We start from the raw sequence: 18084 nt of genomic DNA on the forward strand, positions 1-18084 counted from the left end.
CGGGGAACAGATAGAAGCGGCCATACCAATCACTGTCACTGGCGGTAAAACTTGATCAGAGAGGAATTAGTGCAGCAAAAACAACCCTGGGTTTACATCCTGGATGCCCTCGAATCTGACAGCCTTGCTACTACCCTGAGATAACACCTACTGCCCTGGAGAGCTGTTGTCGGGAGCAAACAGTGACATGTAATCATCGCTTACTCTCTTCTGGGCACTGCTCCAAGCACTGCATGCTCATGGCTTCTTGAATCCTTGCAATAACTCCATTAGGTAGGTACTGATACTGCCTTCACTATACATGAGGAAAATGAGACAGAATTTAAATAAGTTGCCCAATGTCACCACGTAGAACATAATTGAATACAGACGTCAAGTCACACTTGAGCTTTTGCTGTTAACTGCTAAATTAAACTGGATAGAAGCTTCCCAGTGCCAAACAAGTGCTTAACCAACAGACACCCAAGAAATGTCAGTAACAATCACTGCTTATGCCGGTGTGATTACTGGAGCCCCATGAAAGAAACAAGCAGCAGATGTTTGCTTTTCAAAACTTTACAGCCATCTGCTGCCCACATGGGAGTGCCTGAATTCGAGTTCCAGTTCTGGCTCCTGACTTCAGCTTCCTGCTAATGCAGACTATACCAGGCAATGATAAAAGCTGATGTAATTGGACTCCTGCCACCGGATGGGAGATCTGGATTGAATTATCAGCTCCTGGCTTTCGGAGAGAACCAGTAGATAAAAGCATACTCTTCATCATCGCATTCTCATCCTCTCTCTCTCTCTCTCTCTCTCTCTCTCTTTCTCTCTCTTTCTCTCTCTCTCACACACACATACACACTAAAAGAGTTGCAACTAAAAAAAAGAAACAAAAATATATTTGAATTTTCAAAGCTAAAAACTTACAGTAAATAAAGCTAAATGACTGTCATGTGCAGATCCTAAGAAACTGAATTTGGGGTTTATCTGGTAGGAATATTCAAACTCTTTTTAGAGGGAAAAGCATCAAGATACCATCATTCATTCATGCAATTAACATTTGGCTGCTATCTGCCAGCACTAAACCATGTTAAAATGGTTTCCAACAGAAGCCACGTACTGGAGGTAAGGCTGAGGAACAGAACAAGCCACGCACTGAAACTCAGGATTACAAAGAAAAAGTTTAGTCATTCACTGAAAGTTAGTGCTGCTGTCTCTTCCATAGCTAGTGCAAAAAAGCCAACAAACAAAATTCTGTGTAATGTTTTTATTTAAAACAACCTCAGAGAAATCATGTTATGTAAAAAAGACTCACACACACAAAGAGGGAAAAAATGAAAAGACAAATACATTTAGTTATAAAACAAAAATTAATCATCCTACACCAAACACAGAAACTGATGTTTTATTCACATTTAATAAGACATAATCCTCGACCCTGCTTCCAAGAGATGAAACTCCACACCACTTGGAACTTCATGGGCCTCAGCTACCAGGATTCCTAAAGACAGTGTTGATTTCGAGATAATGGCAACTTTAAAAGGATAAGGATAGCATTTCACACAGCCCTCATGAGGACATGTTGCACATTGCTTATGTAAAGATGTGCAATATCCTATGGTCCTAAGAACGTGCCCTCAACAAGATCATACACAACATACCAGAAACAAACAAACCCCAGAATCCCCTTCTAGATCCTTACTGAATCCCATGCCCAGTTTATGCACAAGGCACATTATCTGTGAGATGACTTCTGTAGCACGAATGGTTATGACTGTAAATCCCTAAGACAGTGTTACCAGTGAAATTCAAGTTGGACAAAAGGCTTGATGGAACTAGATTATTCGAGGCTATAAAATGCAGGGAAACAAATCCCTTGAAGCTTATAGCAGCAGGATTTAACCTGCAGGCCCAGCATCAGAACGCAAGTCTCCCTGGAGCCACTCATTGGTGACTTTACAAACATCAATGGAAGCAAGATGGACTGATTGACTCGGGTAGGGGAGGAGCTCCTCAACTGGCATATGTGAATCAAAGACATTTAGGGGTCCTCAACAGTAATACAGATGGGGCCACCCTGATTGTACAGGACGGAAACAAGGGCTGGAAGAAACAAAACGCTATGCCTTAGAATCATCTCTGCAATGACTAGCACTTATTTCACATTCACACGTGGTGGAAGCCCAGAGCTGTGGGTTTCTATTTTTGCCCACTGCTTTATAAGCTGAGTACAAGCATCGCCCTGTAAGAGAATGAGTCTTGGAGAAGACTCAAAAGAGGTAGCTCCAGACTTCCAACCTAGCAATGCAACCTAACACCCAAAGGGATGCATTCATTCCACAGCCTCAATGCTGCGCACACTCTCAGGTCCAGCAACACCCAGGCTGGAAGAGGACATGAACTTCTCGTACTTGGTCATGGATGCTGCCATGCCCTAAAATCGCCCATGTCTGACCATCAACACCAGTGCTAAGGTCTCCACACTACCCAACTGCAACATTTGCTTTCATGCTGAGCAGTGAAGAGCACTGTGCTTCTACCATTAGCAGTAGTGGCTTTTTTCATTGCTGTTTTTTGAATACATTGAACAAAATTCTATTTTCTCAAAATAGTGACTTAAGTCCAATATTCTCTCTATGGACTCAGACTTCCCTAGGCCTCTGTAATTGGCTGGTGACAGGAAGGTGGTTCTATCAGGTATACGCTGCATGCCATGAATGGGCACCCTCCCAGCTCCAACAACAGTCCTTTACTATTGAACATTCCAACCACTAACAGACTTCTTTTGCTTCTGCATTAAGTTGTGTGGTGTTCTACTTTAAAACCCTAGAGTAGGAGAATACAAACTGAATTGCTGAGGTAAAGATCATAGCTGGATATTAGTATTCAGATTTTATTTTTATATGGGTCTAATTTTATGCACACATTTAAATGTCAATGTGCTGTGATAGTAAGTATATATAATTAGACATCGTCAGAATTGAAATACATTTCCTTAAAAAATTTAAGGCTCTCAAAGGTCTAAACCTAACATTCCAAAATACTCAGGGTACACAGCAGGTGCATGGACAATCACATCCTACTCCACATCCTTATCTTTGGTACAGTCATTCTCATTTCACAAAATGAATACAAGGAAACACCTTGGGTGCCTTTACTTGTAACTCTAATCACCCCCACTGGAACCAGAATCTGAAACTCCTCTCCAAAAAGGGTCTAGTGACAGCAGAGTCAATGTTCAAAGAAATGACAGAAGCCATTAATGAGGGAGAAAAAAATCCCAGCATCAGACAGGAGCAGACAACCCCAGAAGGGAATGCATGAGTCCTTCCAGTGACTCACTCTGAACTTCAGGCAAGGGGCTAAAAGGAAGACCAGAGTCATGAGAGTGGCCAGGAAGGCACGGAGCCAGTGAAAGCTTGTCCAGATGAGATGGAAAAGAGAAGAAGATGCTCAGAGGGGGAAGGAACCGTGTTTTCGACATGCGGCACTGAAAGCGCTGCCCAGAGGGAACACTCCCTTTTATAGCACATTGCTCTAAAAGCAAGAAAATATGTTCTTGCTTTTGCAGACTTAAGAATTAAGTAGTAAGAGTGTTTAGAAATTTCAGAACCCAAAAACCTTGCCTCTGTCTGAATCATGACAATGGTTACACAGATAATCTTTAAAAATAAACATCATAGGATTTAGTTTTTGAACTATATTAGAGATAGATGGTGGATAAGAACATGGAAGCCAAGCTGCCCGGCTTTCCACCTGTGACCTGTGCAGCTTCAGGCAAGTTGTTTACCTTCTTGGGCCCTCAGTTTCCCAATCTGGTAAATGGAAATATTAACAGTATGTATTTCCTAGGATTGTTGTAAGCACCAAAGCAGTTGGTTAATGGAGGGAGTAGTACCAAACTGTTGGCTTTCACAGTTGAATTATTTACCAAATATTGATGAACTGCCCCCACATTTTAAAAAAGAACTCTCTGGAAGTAGGGTATCAGGAGTGACTGTGAGAAGACGAATAACATACACTTCCTTCAATGTGAGGATAACGCTGAGAAGCAGAGCACGGTCCACCCCACTGTCCAAGGGGAACACAGACAAGGGCCAAGAACAGTGGCTGACCCCGGACTCTAGCGCCTTGCATGGATCTGAGACACTTGGCACAGCTGACATGAGAAGCAGCCAAGCACACGCTGCTTTACAGATACGGACTACTACTCTAGCATAGGCCAGGGAGCGAGGCTGTCCGAGGAACGCCAGGCATTGCTGCCGTGCTCCAGCTGAGGAGCTCAGAACACTGCCAAGAATCCCTCTAGATAATGACCAGAGCCCTCACACCCTTGGCTGGTCTTTAAGGAAAGTCTTCAGAGAAAGACCACTAAGAAGCTCGTCTCCTTCCTTGCAGGTTCAGAGCACTGCAGTTCTCTTGGTTCAACCCAGGCAAAGGAACTGACAGGAAATGAAGAAGAGAAAGTCCACCATCTATACATCCCGCAGACACCCAGGGCGCACATTACCATCTGTAGAGCCAGGGTCTCTGTGCTCGCACTGGGCCCAGGCTTCTTCCTGATTCACACAACAGCTCCCCAGTGGAAGTCTCCAGTTAAACCCAACAAGGGCCATCCATACTCATTCCCAAAACAGAATACTTCTCCATGAACGACACAACCAACTACTGAAGCTACACTCGGGCCACTCTCTCTCTTGTCCATAACCAGCCCCTCTCCAGGCTGCTTCACTGTATCTCCAAATCCTCTGAGTCCATCAGTTTTTCTGCTTCAGACTCTACCCTTCCTCTCCTAGAAGTCAACACTTACAAGGGTACATCAAACAGGTCATGGAAAATGGAATTAACAGCTAAGTTGAAATCTGTGCACAGTTCTTTCCTAACACACATGTTCCATGAAGGACCCTCACATCCATGTGTGGGAGAGGCTGGGTCAGTCCTACTACTACATCTTCACACCTGACACACGCATAAAATGCTCTGCAATTTCCACAGGAAATGGGAAAGGAAATGTGAGCATAAGAAGAATCTTCAAGGGTGGGAAGGTGGCATTATGGCTCAACAGGCTAATACTCCACCGGAAGATCCAGCATCCCATATGAACACTGGTTCTAGTTCAGGCTGCTCCATTTCGGATTCACCTCCCTGCTTATGGCCTGGGAAGGCAGCAGAGGATGGCTCGCATCCTTCATTCCCCACACCCATATGGGAGACCAAGCAGAAGTTCCTGGCTTCAGGTTGGCTCAGCTCTGGCTATTGTGACCACTTGGGGAGTGAACCTGCAGATGAAAGATCTCTTTCTCTTCCATCTCTCCTTCTCCGTAAAGCTGCCTTTGAAATCAAAATAAATCTTAAAAATAAAGACTCTGGGATTCAAGAAGCAGCCCTTATTGTCAGTGTGTTTTATGCATATCACCTCTTCACTAAGTCTCAGAATCTAACTTTCAGGTAATAATCCAAACAATAACAACAGAACACACTGGAGTCATCCAGGCTTTTTTGCAAAACTCCAATTCAATTCCATATTGACCTTGAAGCCTGCCCTTGACAAATGCCCAAGCCAACAACCAGAGTCAGCTGGCAGTTCAGCAAAGATGTAACTAAGTGCTCGTGGGCAAATGATGCCTGGTGCTCGTGTGCTCCATCATCAGCCTGGGTGATGTTTACAAGTTTTCTCATTCAGTTAAGAGTGAAGTTTGCACTGCAAAAGAAGGGCAGGTAGAGAAGGAAAAAGGCTCGTCCAGCACACCAGACACTGTCACAGTAACTGTGCTCATTTATTGAATACACAGCTGGACAAGGGATAACTCAGGGTGATACAGACCAACCCTGCCCAGGAGACAACAATTCACCCTTCTGTGATTGGCATGCACTGAATCAACATCTTTTTTAAATTATTTTTTTGGCTAGCACTCTGGCACAGCCAGTTAAGTCAGTGCCTGCAATGTTGGCACCCGATATGGAGGCCAGTTCATTCTCCAGCTGCTCTACTTCCACTCCAGCTGCTAAAAGGCAGCAGAACATAGCTCAAGTGCTTGTGCCTCCACACCCACTGGAAGACCTAGAAGAAACTCCTGGCCTCTGGTCTCAGCCTGTCTTCACTTTAGCCATTGCAACCATTTGAGGAGGGAATCAAAGGGTGGAAGATCTCTCTATCACTGTCTATCTCTCCTTCTATTTCTCTCTGTAGTTTGCCTGTCAAATAATTAAATAAATCTTTTTAAACTTTTCATTTTATTTGAAAGGCAGAGAAACAGACTGTTTTTTCCCATTCACTGGTTTACTCCCCAAGTGCTCACAACTTCTGGAGTTGGGCCAGCTCAGAGTCAGGAGCCAGGAATTCAACCCACATCTCCAACACAGGCGGCACATCCGACCTCTTGAGTCGTTACCACTGCTTCCCAAGGAACGTTCCAGAAGGAAGCTGGAATTGCAAGCAGAACTGGGATTCTAAGCCAGCCACCAGACACAGGATGCAAGGTTGCTGCTCCCAGGGAGCCACAGCCTTGGGCCTCCTAGGGGGCCCATTCCCTCCCTGCAGCCCCTCAAGCAGGGGCCGTCTGAGGTCATTCTTAGTGCAGAAAAGTTTCCGGATGCACTCAGGCTCAGCATTTAATCTCTGCAGAGGACGTGGCTCTATCTCACGTAGTTGTCAATATCACTTCTGCGGATCAGGAGCTTACATGTTGGTCTCAAGGAGAAAAACCCTCTAATGTCATGTTATTCGTACAACATTAAAGGTTTAAAGTAATCCGTCCCATAATATCCCTCCAAGCATAAATGGAACAAACTTCCTTCGAGTACAAAATCATTCCTGAACACTACCTTGCTAGCTAAGATTAAGGGTCTGCTTACTTGGGGTGAAACTATGAAACTGACAAACACTTTTGTAAAGTAAAAGTAATCCTTGAGTTTCTAAAGACATAATTAACTGAAACAAAAAGCACCTGAATTTTAGGTTGAATTCTTTCATGTGAACTGGTATTAAGAACCAATTTAAATAAATAAGAATCTTAAGCAAAATTTCATCCACAGAGATTCTACCTTTTTGTAGTTGTCCATTGTTTCAATGTATAAACAAAAACCACAGAAACTCCTAGATCATAGTTAATGTGCAAACATAATGTTCAAGCTATTCCAGCACAGACTTAAAAACAAGATGACCGCCTTGTTTTAGAAACAAGCTTTCTCATGAAGAATTTTTTTGAGAAATTTGAAGTGGACAGCTGATCATTCATGCCTTAATGAACATGAAAGGTGTTCCTGGGGTCATGAGCAGGGGTTACCTTCTAGACACTGGCAGGTGAATCCGCTGAGGCTGGAAATGCATGTGGCTCCATTTCTGCATGGGTCTAGGATGCAGTAATCAATCTTGGATTCGCAAAGCTGTCCAGTGTAACCTGAATGAAACAAAATGCACATTTTATAAACTATAATTCTAAAGCCACTATGGGCCACACCAGGAAGAGACAGGCTCACCTGGGCCGAACGCGAGACAAGGGCAGCAGCCCCGAGCCAATCCCCTCCCCACCTCTTGAGCTAATGTACCTTTACAGGTAGAAAAAAATCATAGTGGTTTACAACCACGGTTCAAACATTATTTACTTTTCAAAACTCTTGATCAAAAAGACAGACGTTTCTTCAGCATAAAGATGGTCAAATACGCCTTTATGCCTCCAGAATAAAATACAAGTTAGAAAGTAGCAATTAATATGCTTAGTATTATATGGCACAAACTCTTTATCTTTTGGAATGAACAGAGAGAGTGCAGAATTAACATGGATGGGATCATTTGCCTCTAAGATCCTATCCATGAAGAGGCGCAGTGCCCAGACCTTCTCCTGACACTTTTTGTTCAATGTCATTGTGATGACCTAGGGAAAGCGGTCATCATTATAAAACCACATAAAATTATTTTGTTTGTATCAAATGAACAGATTTCATAAAGAACACACACAGCATACTGGTACTTTCTGCCCTCCCTCCCTCCCTCCCACCCACGAGCCTTCCCTGCCTCTTCCTTCCTTTTCTTTTTTTCCCCCCAATTTTCACACTTCACATAGGCTCAACCCTCCATCAGAAAAAGGATCCAACAAATGATTAGTAGAAAAAAGAAACCACCATTCCTCAAGAGTACAGACAAGGGTGAGGAACAGCAACCAAATCTCAACGTGACTGTTTCACTCATGCACGTGACATTTTTCTGTACTCTAGATATTACCACCACAACTCAAGGGAAACAGATGATATCTTTTTGGGGAGACTGACTTATCTAAGTATAATGATTCCTAACACTTATTTACATCACAAATTGAACTGACTTCTCAGTGAAGCAAGCGCCTCCCCCCATGGTGATGTTCTTAGATAACTTAAGTTACGCACATAGGATGGGAAATAAGGCTGTAAATCTACTCTAACACCTGTGAAGCCAAAAAGTTCAAATAAATTCCAGGGATTTTTTTAAAGATTTATTTTCTTTTTATTGGAAAGTCAAATATGAAGAGAGGAGAGACAAAAAGGAAGATCTGCCATTCAATGATTTGCTCCCCAAGCAGCCTCAATGGCTGGAGCGCAGCTAATCCAAAGCCAGGAGCCAGGAGCCTCTTCTGGGTGTCCCATGCAGGTGCAGGGTCCCAAGGCTTTGGGCAGTCCTCAACTGCTTTCCCAGGCCACAAGCAGAGAGCTGGATGGGAAGTGGAGCTGCCAGAATTAGAACTGGTGCCCATATGAGATCCTGGCACATGCAAGGCGAGGACTTTAGTTGCTAGGCTACCATGCTGGGGCCCCAGATTTTCTTTAACCAATTTCTTAAAAAAATTGTTTCCACAGAGAAAATTTTAAAAAATAACAAGGTAACATGTTTCTCATCTTAAAAGTGGGACATGAAAGAAAGCGGATTATGGTGGAATACTTGAGAAATAAAAGAGTTAAAATAATGACAGAAAAAGGTGTCTTTAGTTACGTTATTTGAATGACAGGACCATTAACACCCTGAAGATAATCCTTTTCAGAAACATTGGATGTATAGAGATTTTCTACAAACTTCAATCATTCTGTAACATTTTTTTGTATCTTCAGGATGTTTTTCACTATAGAAAAACTTTTCCCAAATTATTATTTTAGAAAGATTGTCTTGATTACTTAAATCCCAGATTTAAAATAAGTAAATTAATAGTATTGGATAAGAGATGATTTGCCTGGGCTTCAGTTACCTTGCCTAACTAGCTTAAATTACAGACTATTAATCAAAGACTACAACTTTCTACTGTTCTTACAATCTTTGCTTTAAGACAACCCAGAGGGTTTTTGGCGATCCATGAATATGAAAAGATAAAGTAACAAACCTGTGAACTAAATATCCAAACACCAGAACAAAAATCCATTCCACAGCAGAATGTATGAATATTACAACACTATATGAAGATTACATTTTCAAACAAAAGTTCTAGATTCAAAATGAAAGAGAGTGCCTGGTTTTTAGTAATGTGTGCTCAGGACGCTGCCTAACCGCGTGTAAGACTGATACTACATGCTCCACGCCACTGTCCTCTCTCCCCATATACAAACCTCAGCTTGAAAGGCATCACAGACCTCAACAAAAGAACCAGAACTTCAGTAAGAAAACATGGAAGAGACTTCAGGACACTGGCCTCTGGATCAGTGAAGCTGGTTCCAGGACTGGAGAGCTGCCACACGGCGAAAGCAACCAGCAAGAGTAGAGAGGCAACTTGCAGAATGGGAGTCATACATCTGAAAGGCAGCTAGCACATGGAAAGTCTCAGTCCAGTAGCAAATGATCAGTTCAGCTTAAAAATGGGCAGTAGATTCAGACAGACAGACATCAGGTAACGCATAAAAATCACCAGAAGATACATGAAAACATGTTCAATACTGCTAATACTCAGGGAAATCCAAATGAAACCCACAGTTAGACATTGCCTCATGCCTACTAGATTGCCTGAGACAAAAGACAATGTGTGTTGGAGAGGATGTGGAGCCAAGGGGACGGTTTCCCATTGTTGGCAGCAGTGTCAATCAGTACACCCATGGTGGAAAATGCTGTGGAGGTTCCTCAAAAATACAATTACCCCAGAATGCAGTAATCCCACCACTGGGATGAAATCAGCCCATCAAAGACACCACTGCCCTCCCATGGTTACTGCAGCAATGGACGCAAGAGCCTAGAAACAGAAACAACCTATGTACCCATCAATTGTTCAATGAATGAAGAACATGGTGTAGAAATCTGCATCATAGAATACTACTCAGCCATGAAAAGGACGGAATTCTGTTATTTACAACACAGAAGTAACTAACGGGCATCAAGTTAACCGAAAGAAGCCAGGCACAAAAGATACATACCAGAGGATGTCACTCCTGCGGAATCCTAACAAGTTGATATCACAGAAGTTGGGAATATAATAGTGGTTGCCAAAGATGGGGAAAACAAGAGGATGAGAGAGAGGAAGAGAGGCTGAGTGATTGGTTCTAAGTTACAGTTTTGGGGTTCTACAGCACACTGGGGTGACTACAGCAGACATGACAATGTGCTGTGCATTTTCCACTTGGAGAAAAATCACTAAAGAGAACATAATGTCTAAGGCACTCTGTATCACGGTCATCCAAAAATCTGTATTTAGGATGAACAAAAATACCAGCAGATGATAACAAAATGCAGAGCCTACACAGAGATACCTATGAATTAAATATTCACTTGTAACTTATGGTCTATCTGTGACTATACTTGGGCTCCAGGTACCAACAGTTGTTTTCTTCTTCTTCTTCTTTTTTTAATGTTTGCTTGTTTGTTCCGTTATTTTTGTCTTTTTGCTTTTTAAATCCTTGCCTTCAAAAGTTCTGCAATATGGCTTGGAAGTCCACTCATGACAAAGATAACTGATCGCAAACCACAGCTTCCTAGGAGCATTGAGGCTTAAAGAATATGGGAGGTATCACGAATCCTACCATTGTGGATGAAACCACACAAAAACACCAGCAATAGCCAGTCACCTGGGGGCTCCAAGTCCCTAACACAGAAAGAACAGAACAATAATGAAGACTCTGTGAATGACAAAATTCTTCAAAGGAAACTTTAAGAACCACCTTTTGATTTTTCTGTTTGTAAATGTACTCAAACATAGGGAGACAAGCAAATAAACCTCACATTTCTATTACCTCATATCAACAATCATGAACATTTTGTTCATTTAATTTAGCCTGCCCTCTCACATTTCCATATTTTACCCATGAGAGTATCTTAAAGCAAATCTCATTTTACCTGTAAATATATCATTGTTGTCCTAGCACAAGGAGATATTTCTAAAGGTCACTTTTAATAGTCTCTTCAATGTTCAGTTCCATTTATAAATTTCACTAAACACATTTTAAAGCACACTGATTATTTTTTATGATTTTTGAGAACTGTCTAATGATATATAAATTCTCCCATACACTTAAGTAGTTCTTAAAGATCTAATAAATGAAATCTTCAACACTGTGTGCAAGTTTGCTAAGACTTCAGGGTAGGAGACTAATTCAGCTTTGAAAGTGTAGGGTGTCTGAGGATGCCACGGGCATTTATTGGGTGGAGATGCGAAAGCCCTACTTTGGTTCAGAAGCTCAAGTGTAAGAGTGTTACACACAATGCCAATAATCTTCTTCAGTGGAAAACGCTGGTCCAGAGTCAACAAAAACATCATCACTTTTCTTCTAGAGCTTTAAAGTCTTTAAGGATTTTTTTTTTAAAGATTTATTCATTTTACTACAGCCAGATATACACAGAGGATGAGAGACAGAGAGGAAGATCTTCCATCCAATGATTCACTCCCCAAGTGAACCGCAACGGGCCGATGCGCGCCGATCCGAAGCCGGGAACCTGGAACCTCTTCCGGGTCTCCCATGCGGGTGCAGTGTCCCAATGCATTGGGCCGTCCTCAACTGCTTTCCCAGGCCACAAGCAGGGAGCTGGATAGGAAGTGGAGCTGCCGGGATTAGAACCGGCGCCCATATGGGATCCCAGGGCTTTCAAGGCGAGGACTTTAGCCGCTAGGCCACGCCGCCGGGCCCTCTTTAAGGATTTTTTAAAGAAACTTAATGTCAGGATAATTTTGAATTTGAAAAACAAAAATTGTGAATACACAAAGAGTTCCCATATATCCCACACTGTCACACAGAAAACTGCAGAGGAAAAGGTGTTATGTAACTAATTGTACTTATAATGAATGATTAGGTGGACGTGCCTGTAAGGCTCGGTGTCCCTAGAGATGAAGACACAATAATGGGGCATGTGGGAAGGACGGAGAGGAAGAAAGCAGTCAAGTCAATGAGATTACAGTTTTACTGAGCATTGATACACACAACTAACCAATGTGACCGGCAAGAAGCAGCTGTAGATCTGTAGCCGTAAATCTGCCCCTTGTCCATGCCAGGCTGCAGGCTGATCAAGAAAATCCATGTATCCCTACAGTCTTCAATGGAGTCACCAGTTGGTCCCACAGGTGACTGCCGTCCTCCTGCCAGCTCACTGAAGCCACAGGAAAAGGTATCATGAACATCCTTGGCAGGATGAAGGGCTCTGAACTCCCAGTGAGTCACTCCTTGTAACTGGACCAAGGTGTCAGACAAATCATTGACTCTGTTACTCTGTGACACCCTGCCCTGCATGACTAAGACTTACCCAAATCACCCTTCCTGAGTCTTCTGCTCCAAAGAATCTAAATGAGTGAGGACTAAGGATTTCAATGAAAAGTGCTTTGCCTAGGTCCATTCCTCTCTCTCTCTGCAAGTTCATCTCTTCTCTGGCAAATAAGAACATTAACTATGTACAAAGCAGTGGCACGCACCTGACAGAGCCATGCTGCAGAAAAGAAAGGTAACAAGTGGTAACCTTGTGAGTTATGGGAGGATTTGCCCTAACACACACACACACACACACACACACACACACACACACACACACATTTCAGACTTAGAGATCTATATGCTGTAAGTTCCAAGTGAAAGACTGATAAGGTACAAGGCAAAACCCACACAGATGTCACAGAGAAGCTGTGAATGTCACTAATACCTTCCTAAGAACCCTTCATCCTTGCTCCCAAGGATCAAAAGTCTACCTCTCACCCCTCTCACAGCAAGGCACACACCAGAAGTTGTCAAAGTCCCTTCCCTTCCAGCTGGTGGCCTAGCTCCTCCTTGCAGCCACAACATGGTCACAACCGAGGTCCTGCTAGTCTAGTCCTAGATGTCAATGTCCGGAACCCCTGCTAGGGGCTCTGGCTCAACTCTCCCACGCATTTGCTTCCACCCAGTCCATGGTGCACAGAGAGGATCCCAAAGACGGGTCAATCACTCCAGAGGTCCAGGTCTTGTGAGATAGCCAGAGCCTCAGGAGTAGCCAGGGAGGGCTTCTAAAGAGAGAATTTATATCCTACTTGCTAATATTTAAAACCCTCCACTGGCTTCCCAAAGGGTTAGAAATAACTCCCAAAACTTCACTCCCTGGTTAAAAGCAACACCGTAACCTTCCTTGCCCCTCTCCTCCTGGTCCACTCTCCCCACTGACGGTGATGCTACAGCTATCATGGGCCTTATCCTTCCTTCACACAGCCAAGTACCCTTTTCACAGATTTTAGCACCATTTCCACACCATGACCCCACATCCAAAGATGTGAGAGGATTCCACAGTTACAGTCCTGTCCTACAAAGAAGAGGAGAGCAAAGAGGAGGTCAAGCAGTAGAGAATTTACTGGAAAGGGGAACAACAGATGTTGCTGGGAGGGACTGATACAACTGTGATACAATTTTACCTGCAATACCAGGAAATAAAGACAGAAAAGATTGCATGCAGCCTAGAAGACCTAGTAAAGGGGTGTTAGAGCCATCTCTTCTACCAGTTTGAGGAGATAAGAAAGTGTCTTTGGAAATCTTTAAAACAACCACAAAATCCGACTAAGTAGTGAAGTTTGCTGCAGCTGTTTTTTGTCTTTGTTGTTGATCAGCTTATTTATTTTTATTTAAAAAGCAGAGTTGGAGATTGCGAGAGAGTAACCTTCCACCTGCTGACTCACTTCCTGAAATGGCCACAATGGCTAGGGACAGGCCTGGCTGAACCCACAAGCCTAGAACACCATCTAGGAATCCAACATGAGTACAGGAGCTCACGCACTTGGAACATCTTCTGCTGCCTTCCTATGTGCATTAGCGGTGAGCTAGAACAAAAGCAGAGAGCACCTGGGACTCCAACCAGCACCCACATGGGATGCTGGAGTTGCAGGTGGCAAATGCCGCAGCACTGGTCCCTAGCTGCAGCTTAGTGGGGGCTATAAACAAAAATGATGAGTTTGAAGGACTCTAGGGCTATGAACTGGGTCAGCAAGCCCTGTTGGAGAGTGTGGGCGTGGAGTTGGTTGTTGCTGGGTAGTGCCACCTGTGTGAGCTCATCCCAGCGACAGGAAAAAAAAACTGCCACAGAGGCCCAAGACTTGAGAGACAACCAGAAACTTCTCTTGGAATTCTCCTCATGTCCAGTGAGCCAGCTCTTATTCATGGAGGTCAAGAACTGCAACTGTCCTAGAATACTAGAATCCACCTGTGGCTGCTAGGGGTCAGTAAGAGAAAGCAGCACATTCGGAGGAGATGAGCGGTGACAGAGGCTGAGCTCTAGCGTTGCCATTCGGTGTTCGGGTCGGGCTACTCTGTGCCTGCTGGGATGTTCATACCTACCAGGACCGTGAAGACGTGGTGCAGGAGAGCATCCATCACGTCTGCTTATTCTTTTTCTTAATATGAAAACTGAGCCTGAGGATCATCGCAGCTTCTTTAATTTTCACAGAAGATAAACTCTGAGTTCTCTCTGAGCACCAAAGCCAGTGGAAGGCATGACCCCGCGATTGCTCCGTGCAGCCACTCCCTCCGACACGGCCATCCAGGCCACCTGGCTCAGCGTACAGGTCTCAGCGGAGAACCACCGATTCGGACCTCAGAATTCCTGCCTTGCTTTGCCCTCCAACTGAGCATGTGCCTCTACCTGACAACACATGCGTGTACCTGACCCCTCCCCATGGGAAGGTGTCCTCACAGGAGCCACTGCTTGTCCTCTGCGGCTCCTGAAGGCCCTGTGTTATATTTATCATTGCGTGTTATGATATGGTTTTTTTTATGATATGCTTTTTCATTGACTTTGGTGCTCCTTCAAGAACATAAACTCCCTAAGAATCAGGACTTTGCTTTCATCACTGGACTCTCAATAAGTGAAGATTTCCGGGTACAAATATTTGTCGAAGGAATGAGTCTATCTGCTTAAAGTTTTTTCCCTAAAATCAGCTGTATCTTTCAAGTTATATGTTTGTCTCTCCTTAAGTACCAATACCCAAAACAACACAGGAGAAGGGTGCTAGCTAATTTTTTTCCTAACGTTTATTAGTATAACCATGTAACTATTACACATTTTTTTAAAGATTTATTTTATTTTTATTAGAAAGTCAGATATACAGAGAGGAGGAGAGACAGAGAGGAAGATCTTCCATCCAATGGTTCACTCCCCAAGCATGTGCAATGGCCAGAGCTGCACCAATCCAAAGCCAGGAGCTTGGAACCTCTTTTGGATTTCCCATGCAGGTTCAGGATCCCAATGCATTGGGCCGTCCTCGACTGCTTTCCCAGGCCACAAGCAGGGAGCTGGATGGGAAGCAGGGCTGCTGGGACTAGAATCAGGACCCATATGGGATCCCTGTGCACGTAAGACAAGAACTTTAGCCACTAGGCTACCATGCCAGGTCTGCTATTAAACCTTTTAAATGACTATCATAAGATTGTGCTATCAAAATCACCTTGTGTGATTTTAGCCTGTATGTCTAATTTGAGAATCACTGGAACAAACAGTTCCCTTGCTAAAGAGCCCCTCTTCCCCCCGTCACAGTGCAATGAGAAGAGAATGAATTGACCCCCTTCTAACCCCAGGCGAGCTTCTACCTAGGGCTCAGTGCTTTGTGTCTTCCGAAACTAACAAACCAGAAACAGAACTCATCATCTTGTTCTCCTGTAACTGCCATTGTCCAAATTTAATGCACTGGCTACCAACCAGGGAGGTCTTCCTCTCCGGGTTCATTGAGTAAGGTCTGGAGATGCCGTTAATGCACTGGCTACCAACCAGGAAGGTCTTCCTCTCCGGGTTCATTGAGTAAGGTCTGGAGACGCCGTTTATTGCCACATGTCCTGGGGTGCTATGGCACCCAGCGGGCAGAGGCCCAGGATGCTGCTGAGCCTCCTAATACACAAGAGAGCCCCTGAAACAAAGCATTACACAGCCCAAATGTCTACTGCCAGAGGTGGCAAGCCTGCTTTAGGTCAAGTCGACCCTAGTCCTTTGGATTTAAATCTTTGGTTCTTGTCCAAAGGCCTCCTGTCTTCCCTTAAACAGAGACCACTGCTTTATAAAGCAGAGAAGCTGCAAGCTGAGAATATCTTTAAAATTCAAAATCCTTAGAAACAGCTAGCACACTAAAGACTATTATGCTGTCTGATTCTGCAAACTTCATCACTGAGGGATTTATAATTGTGATATTCAATGAATCAGTAAAATTGCTGGTTCAAGATAGATTAGGAGGGCTGTGGGTAGAGTAGCAAGTTAAACCACCACTTCCAACACTAGCACCTCGTGTAAGAGTGCCAGGTTGCTTTGTTTCTATTCCAGCTTCCTGCTAGCATGTGTAAGAAAACAGTGAACAACAAGCCACGTGCTTGGGGGCTACCACCCATGTGGGAAACCAGGATGAAGTTCCTGCATCCTGGGTTCATTCTGACTCAGCCTGAATGTCGTGGACATCTGGGAAGCTGAATCAACAAGTAGAATAATTCATTCGTTCACTCTATCTCTGTCTCCCTCCCTCCTTCTCTCTCCCCCTCCTTTTCTCTCTCTTGCCTTCCCCTCTCCTTCTCTCTGTCTTGCTTAGCCTTTCCAATAAAGAAATAATCATTTTTTTAAAGATGGCTATTAGAAAAGCTGATCTATTCTTCTAGGGAATCACAGAGAAGTTACCATTACACAGATGTAAGAAAAGTAGTGACTCGGGACGTATTTAGCAAGGATGCCTCTTGAGGACACATGGTACAACTGGGAAATCTAAGCAGAGCCTGCTACTTCTAAAGCATTTTGGCTATGAGCAGTGGTGTTAGCTGGAATAATCACACACGTTAACAAGAGAAGGCTTAGAGAATACATTGACTAAGAGGTAGAAAATAATCAGATACCTTTGAGAATTTGCATTCAACTATAGAAGTATTCAGTGGGTGTAAACATATTATGTTTGGTTTGGTATCAATTTAGAACATTTGGTTTTATGCTATTTTATATCTAGATATAAAACATAACTTAAAACTTATTACTATAGGACGAGAGAATGTCTAGTTTCCTGTGACTTATCGGAATGGTTTGGAGAAAACTAAGTCATATCTTTTAATTTCCAACAATAAAATTCTTTAAAAAGCTACCTCTCTGCACCCACATTGCATCACCTTTACTGCCTACAACATCCAATAGTAAATTGTAAGAGGTGCAAGAAAAGTAGGTGAAGTGAATCAGGATATTAAAAAAAATCTACACAACACAATCAATCAGTTGCATTTTAAAATGTACTCACAACAGTTACAGAACTGGTTTTGAGTGGAATGCTTACTTCACAACGCCTCTACTGAAATAAAAGATGATTTTCCTCCATGCTGTTTTGACTCTGTGAGGTGGAATCCAATTGTTTCTTCAGCAAGCTGTCCTGAAATCTTCCAGCACTGGGGATGTGGTATGAGCTATTTTTTTTTTTTTATTTTCATTTTATCATTTATTTTCTTTGTTAAGGCCAGTTTATTTGTTTTGTTTTTTTTTTGTTTTTTTTTTTTTATAATCCATTTTATTGTATTGTTGTTGACAATCTTTACATAGTTAACTATAGTTGAAGGAAAATCAAGAAAGAGAAGAAAAAAAAAAAAAGGTTCAGGGGGATAGGGAGGTGGGCAATGCTATTATGTCCATATTGTTTCCATCATGTGTCTGAGGTAAAAGGGGATATTGAGGGAGAAGCCCCACCCGGTTTCCCGCCCACCCCAAGTCCC

At 43.2% G+C, this 18084-nt stretch overlaps 1 protein-coding gene across 1 annotated transcript in view; it reads right to left on the reverse strand.

The window, feature by feature from the left end:
• Positions 1-18084, reverse strand: part of DNER (delta/notch like EGF repeat containing) — a 304451-nt gene that overhangs the window by 86023 nt on the left and 200344 nt on the right. The window contains exon 7 of the mRNA XM_004576747.3: positions 7269-7382. Within this exon, the coding sequence (XP_004576804.2) occupies positions 7269-7382 (114 nt within the window). The remainder of the gene's footprint in view (positions 1-7268; positions 7383-18084) is intronic.

The sequence above is a fragment of the Ochotona princeps genome, chromosome 5, assembly GCF_030435755.1.
Source record: "Ochotona princeps isolate mOchPri1 chromosome 5, mOchPri1.hap1, whole genome shotgun sequence".
Taxonomy (NCBI): Eukaryota; Metazoa; Chordata; class Mammalia; order Lagomorpha; family Ochotonidae; genus Ochotona; species Ochotona princeps.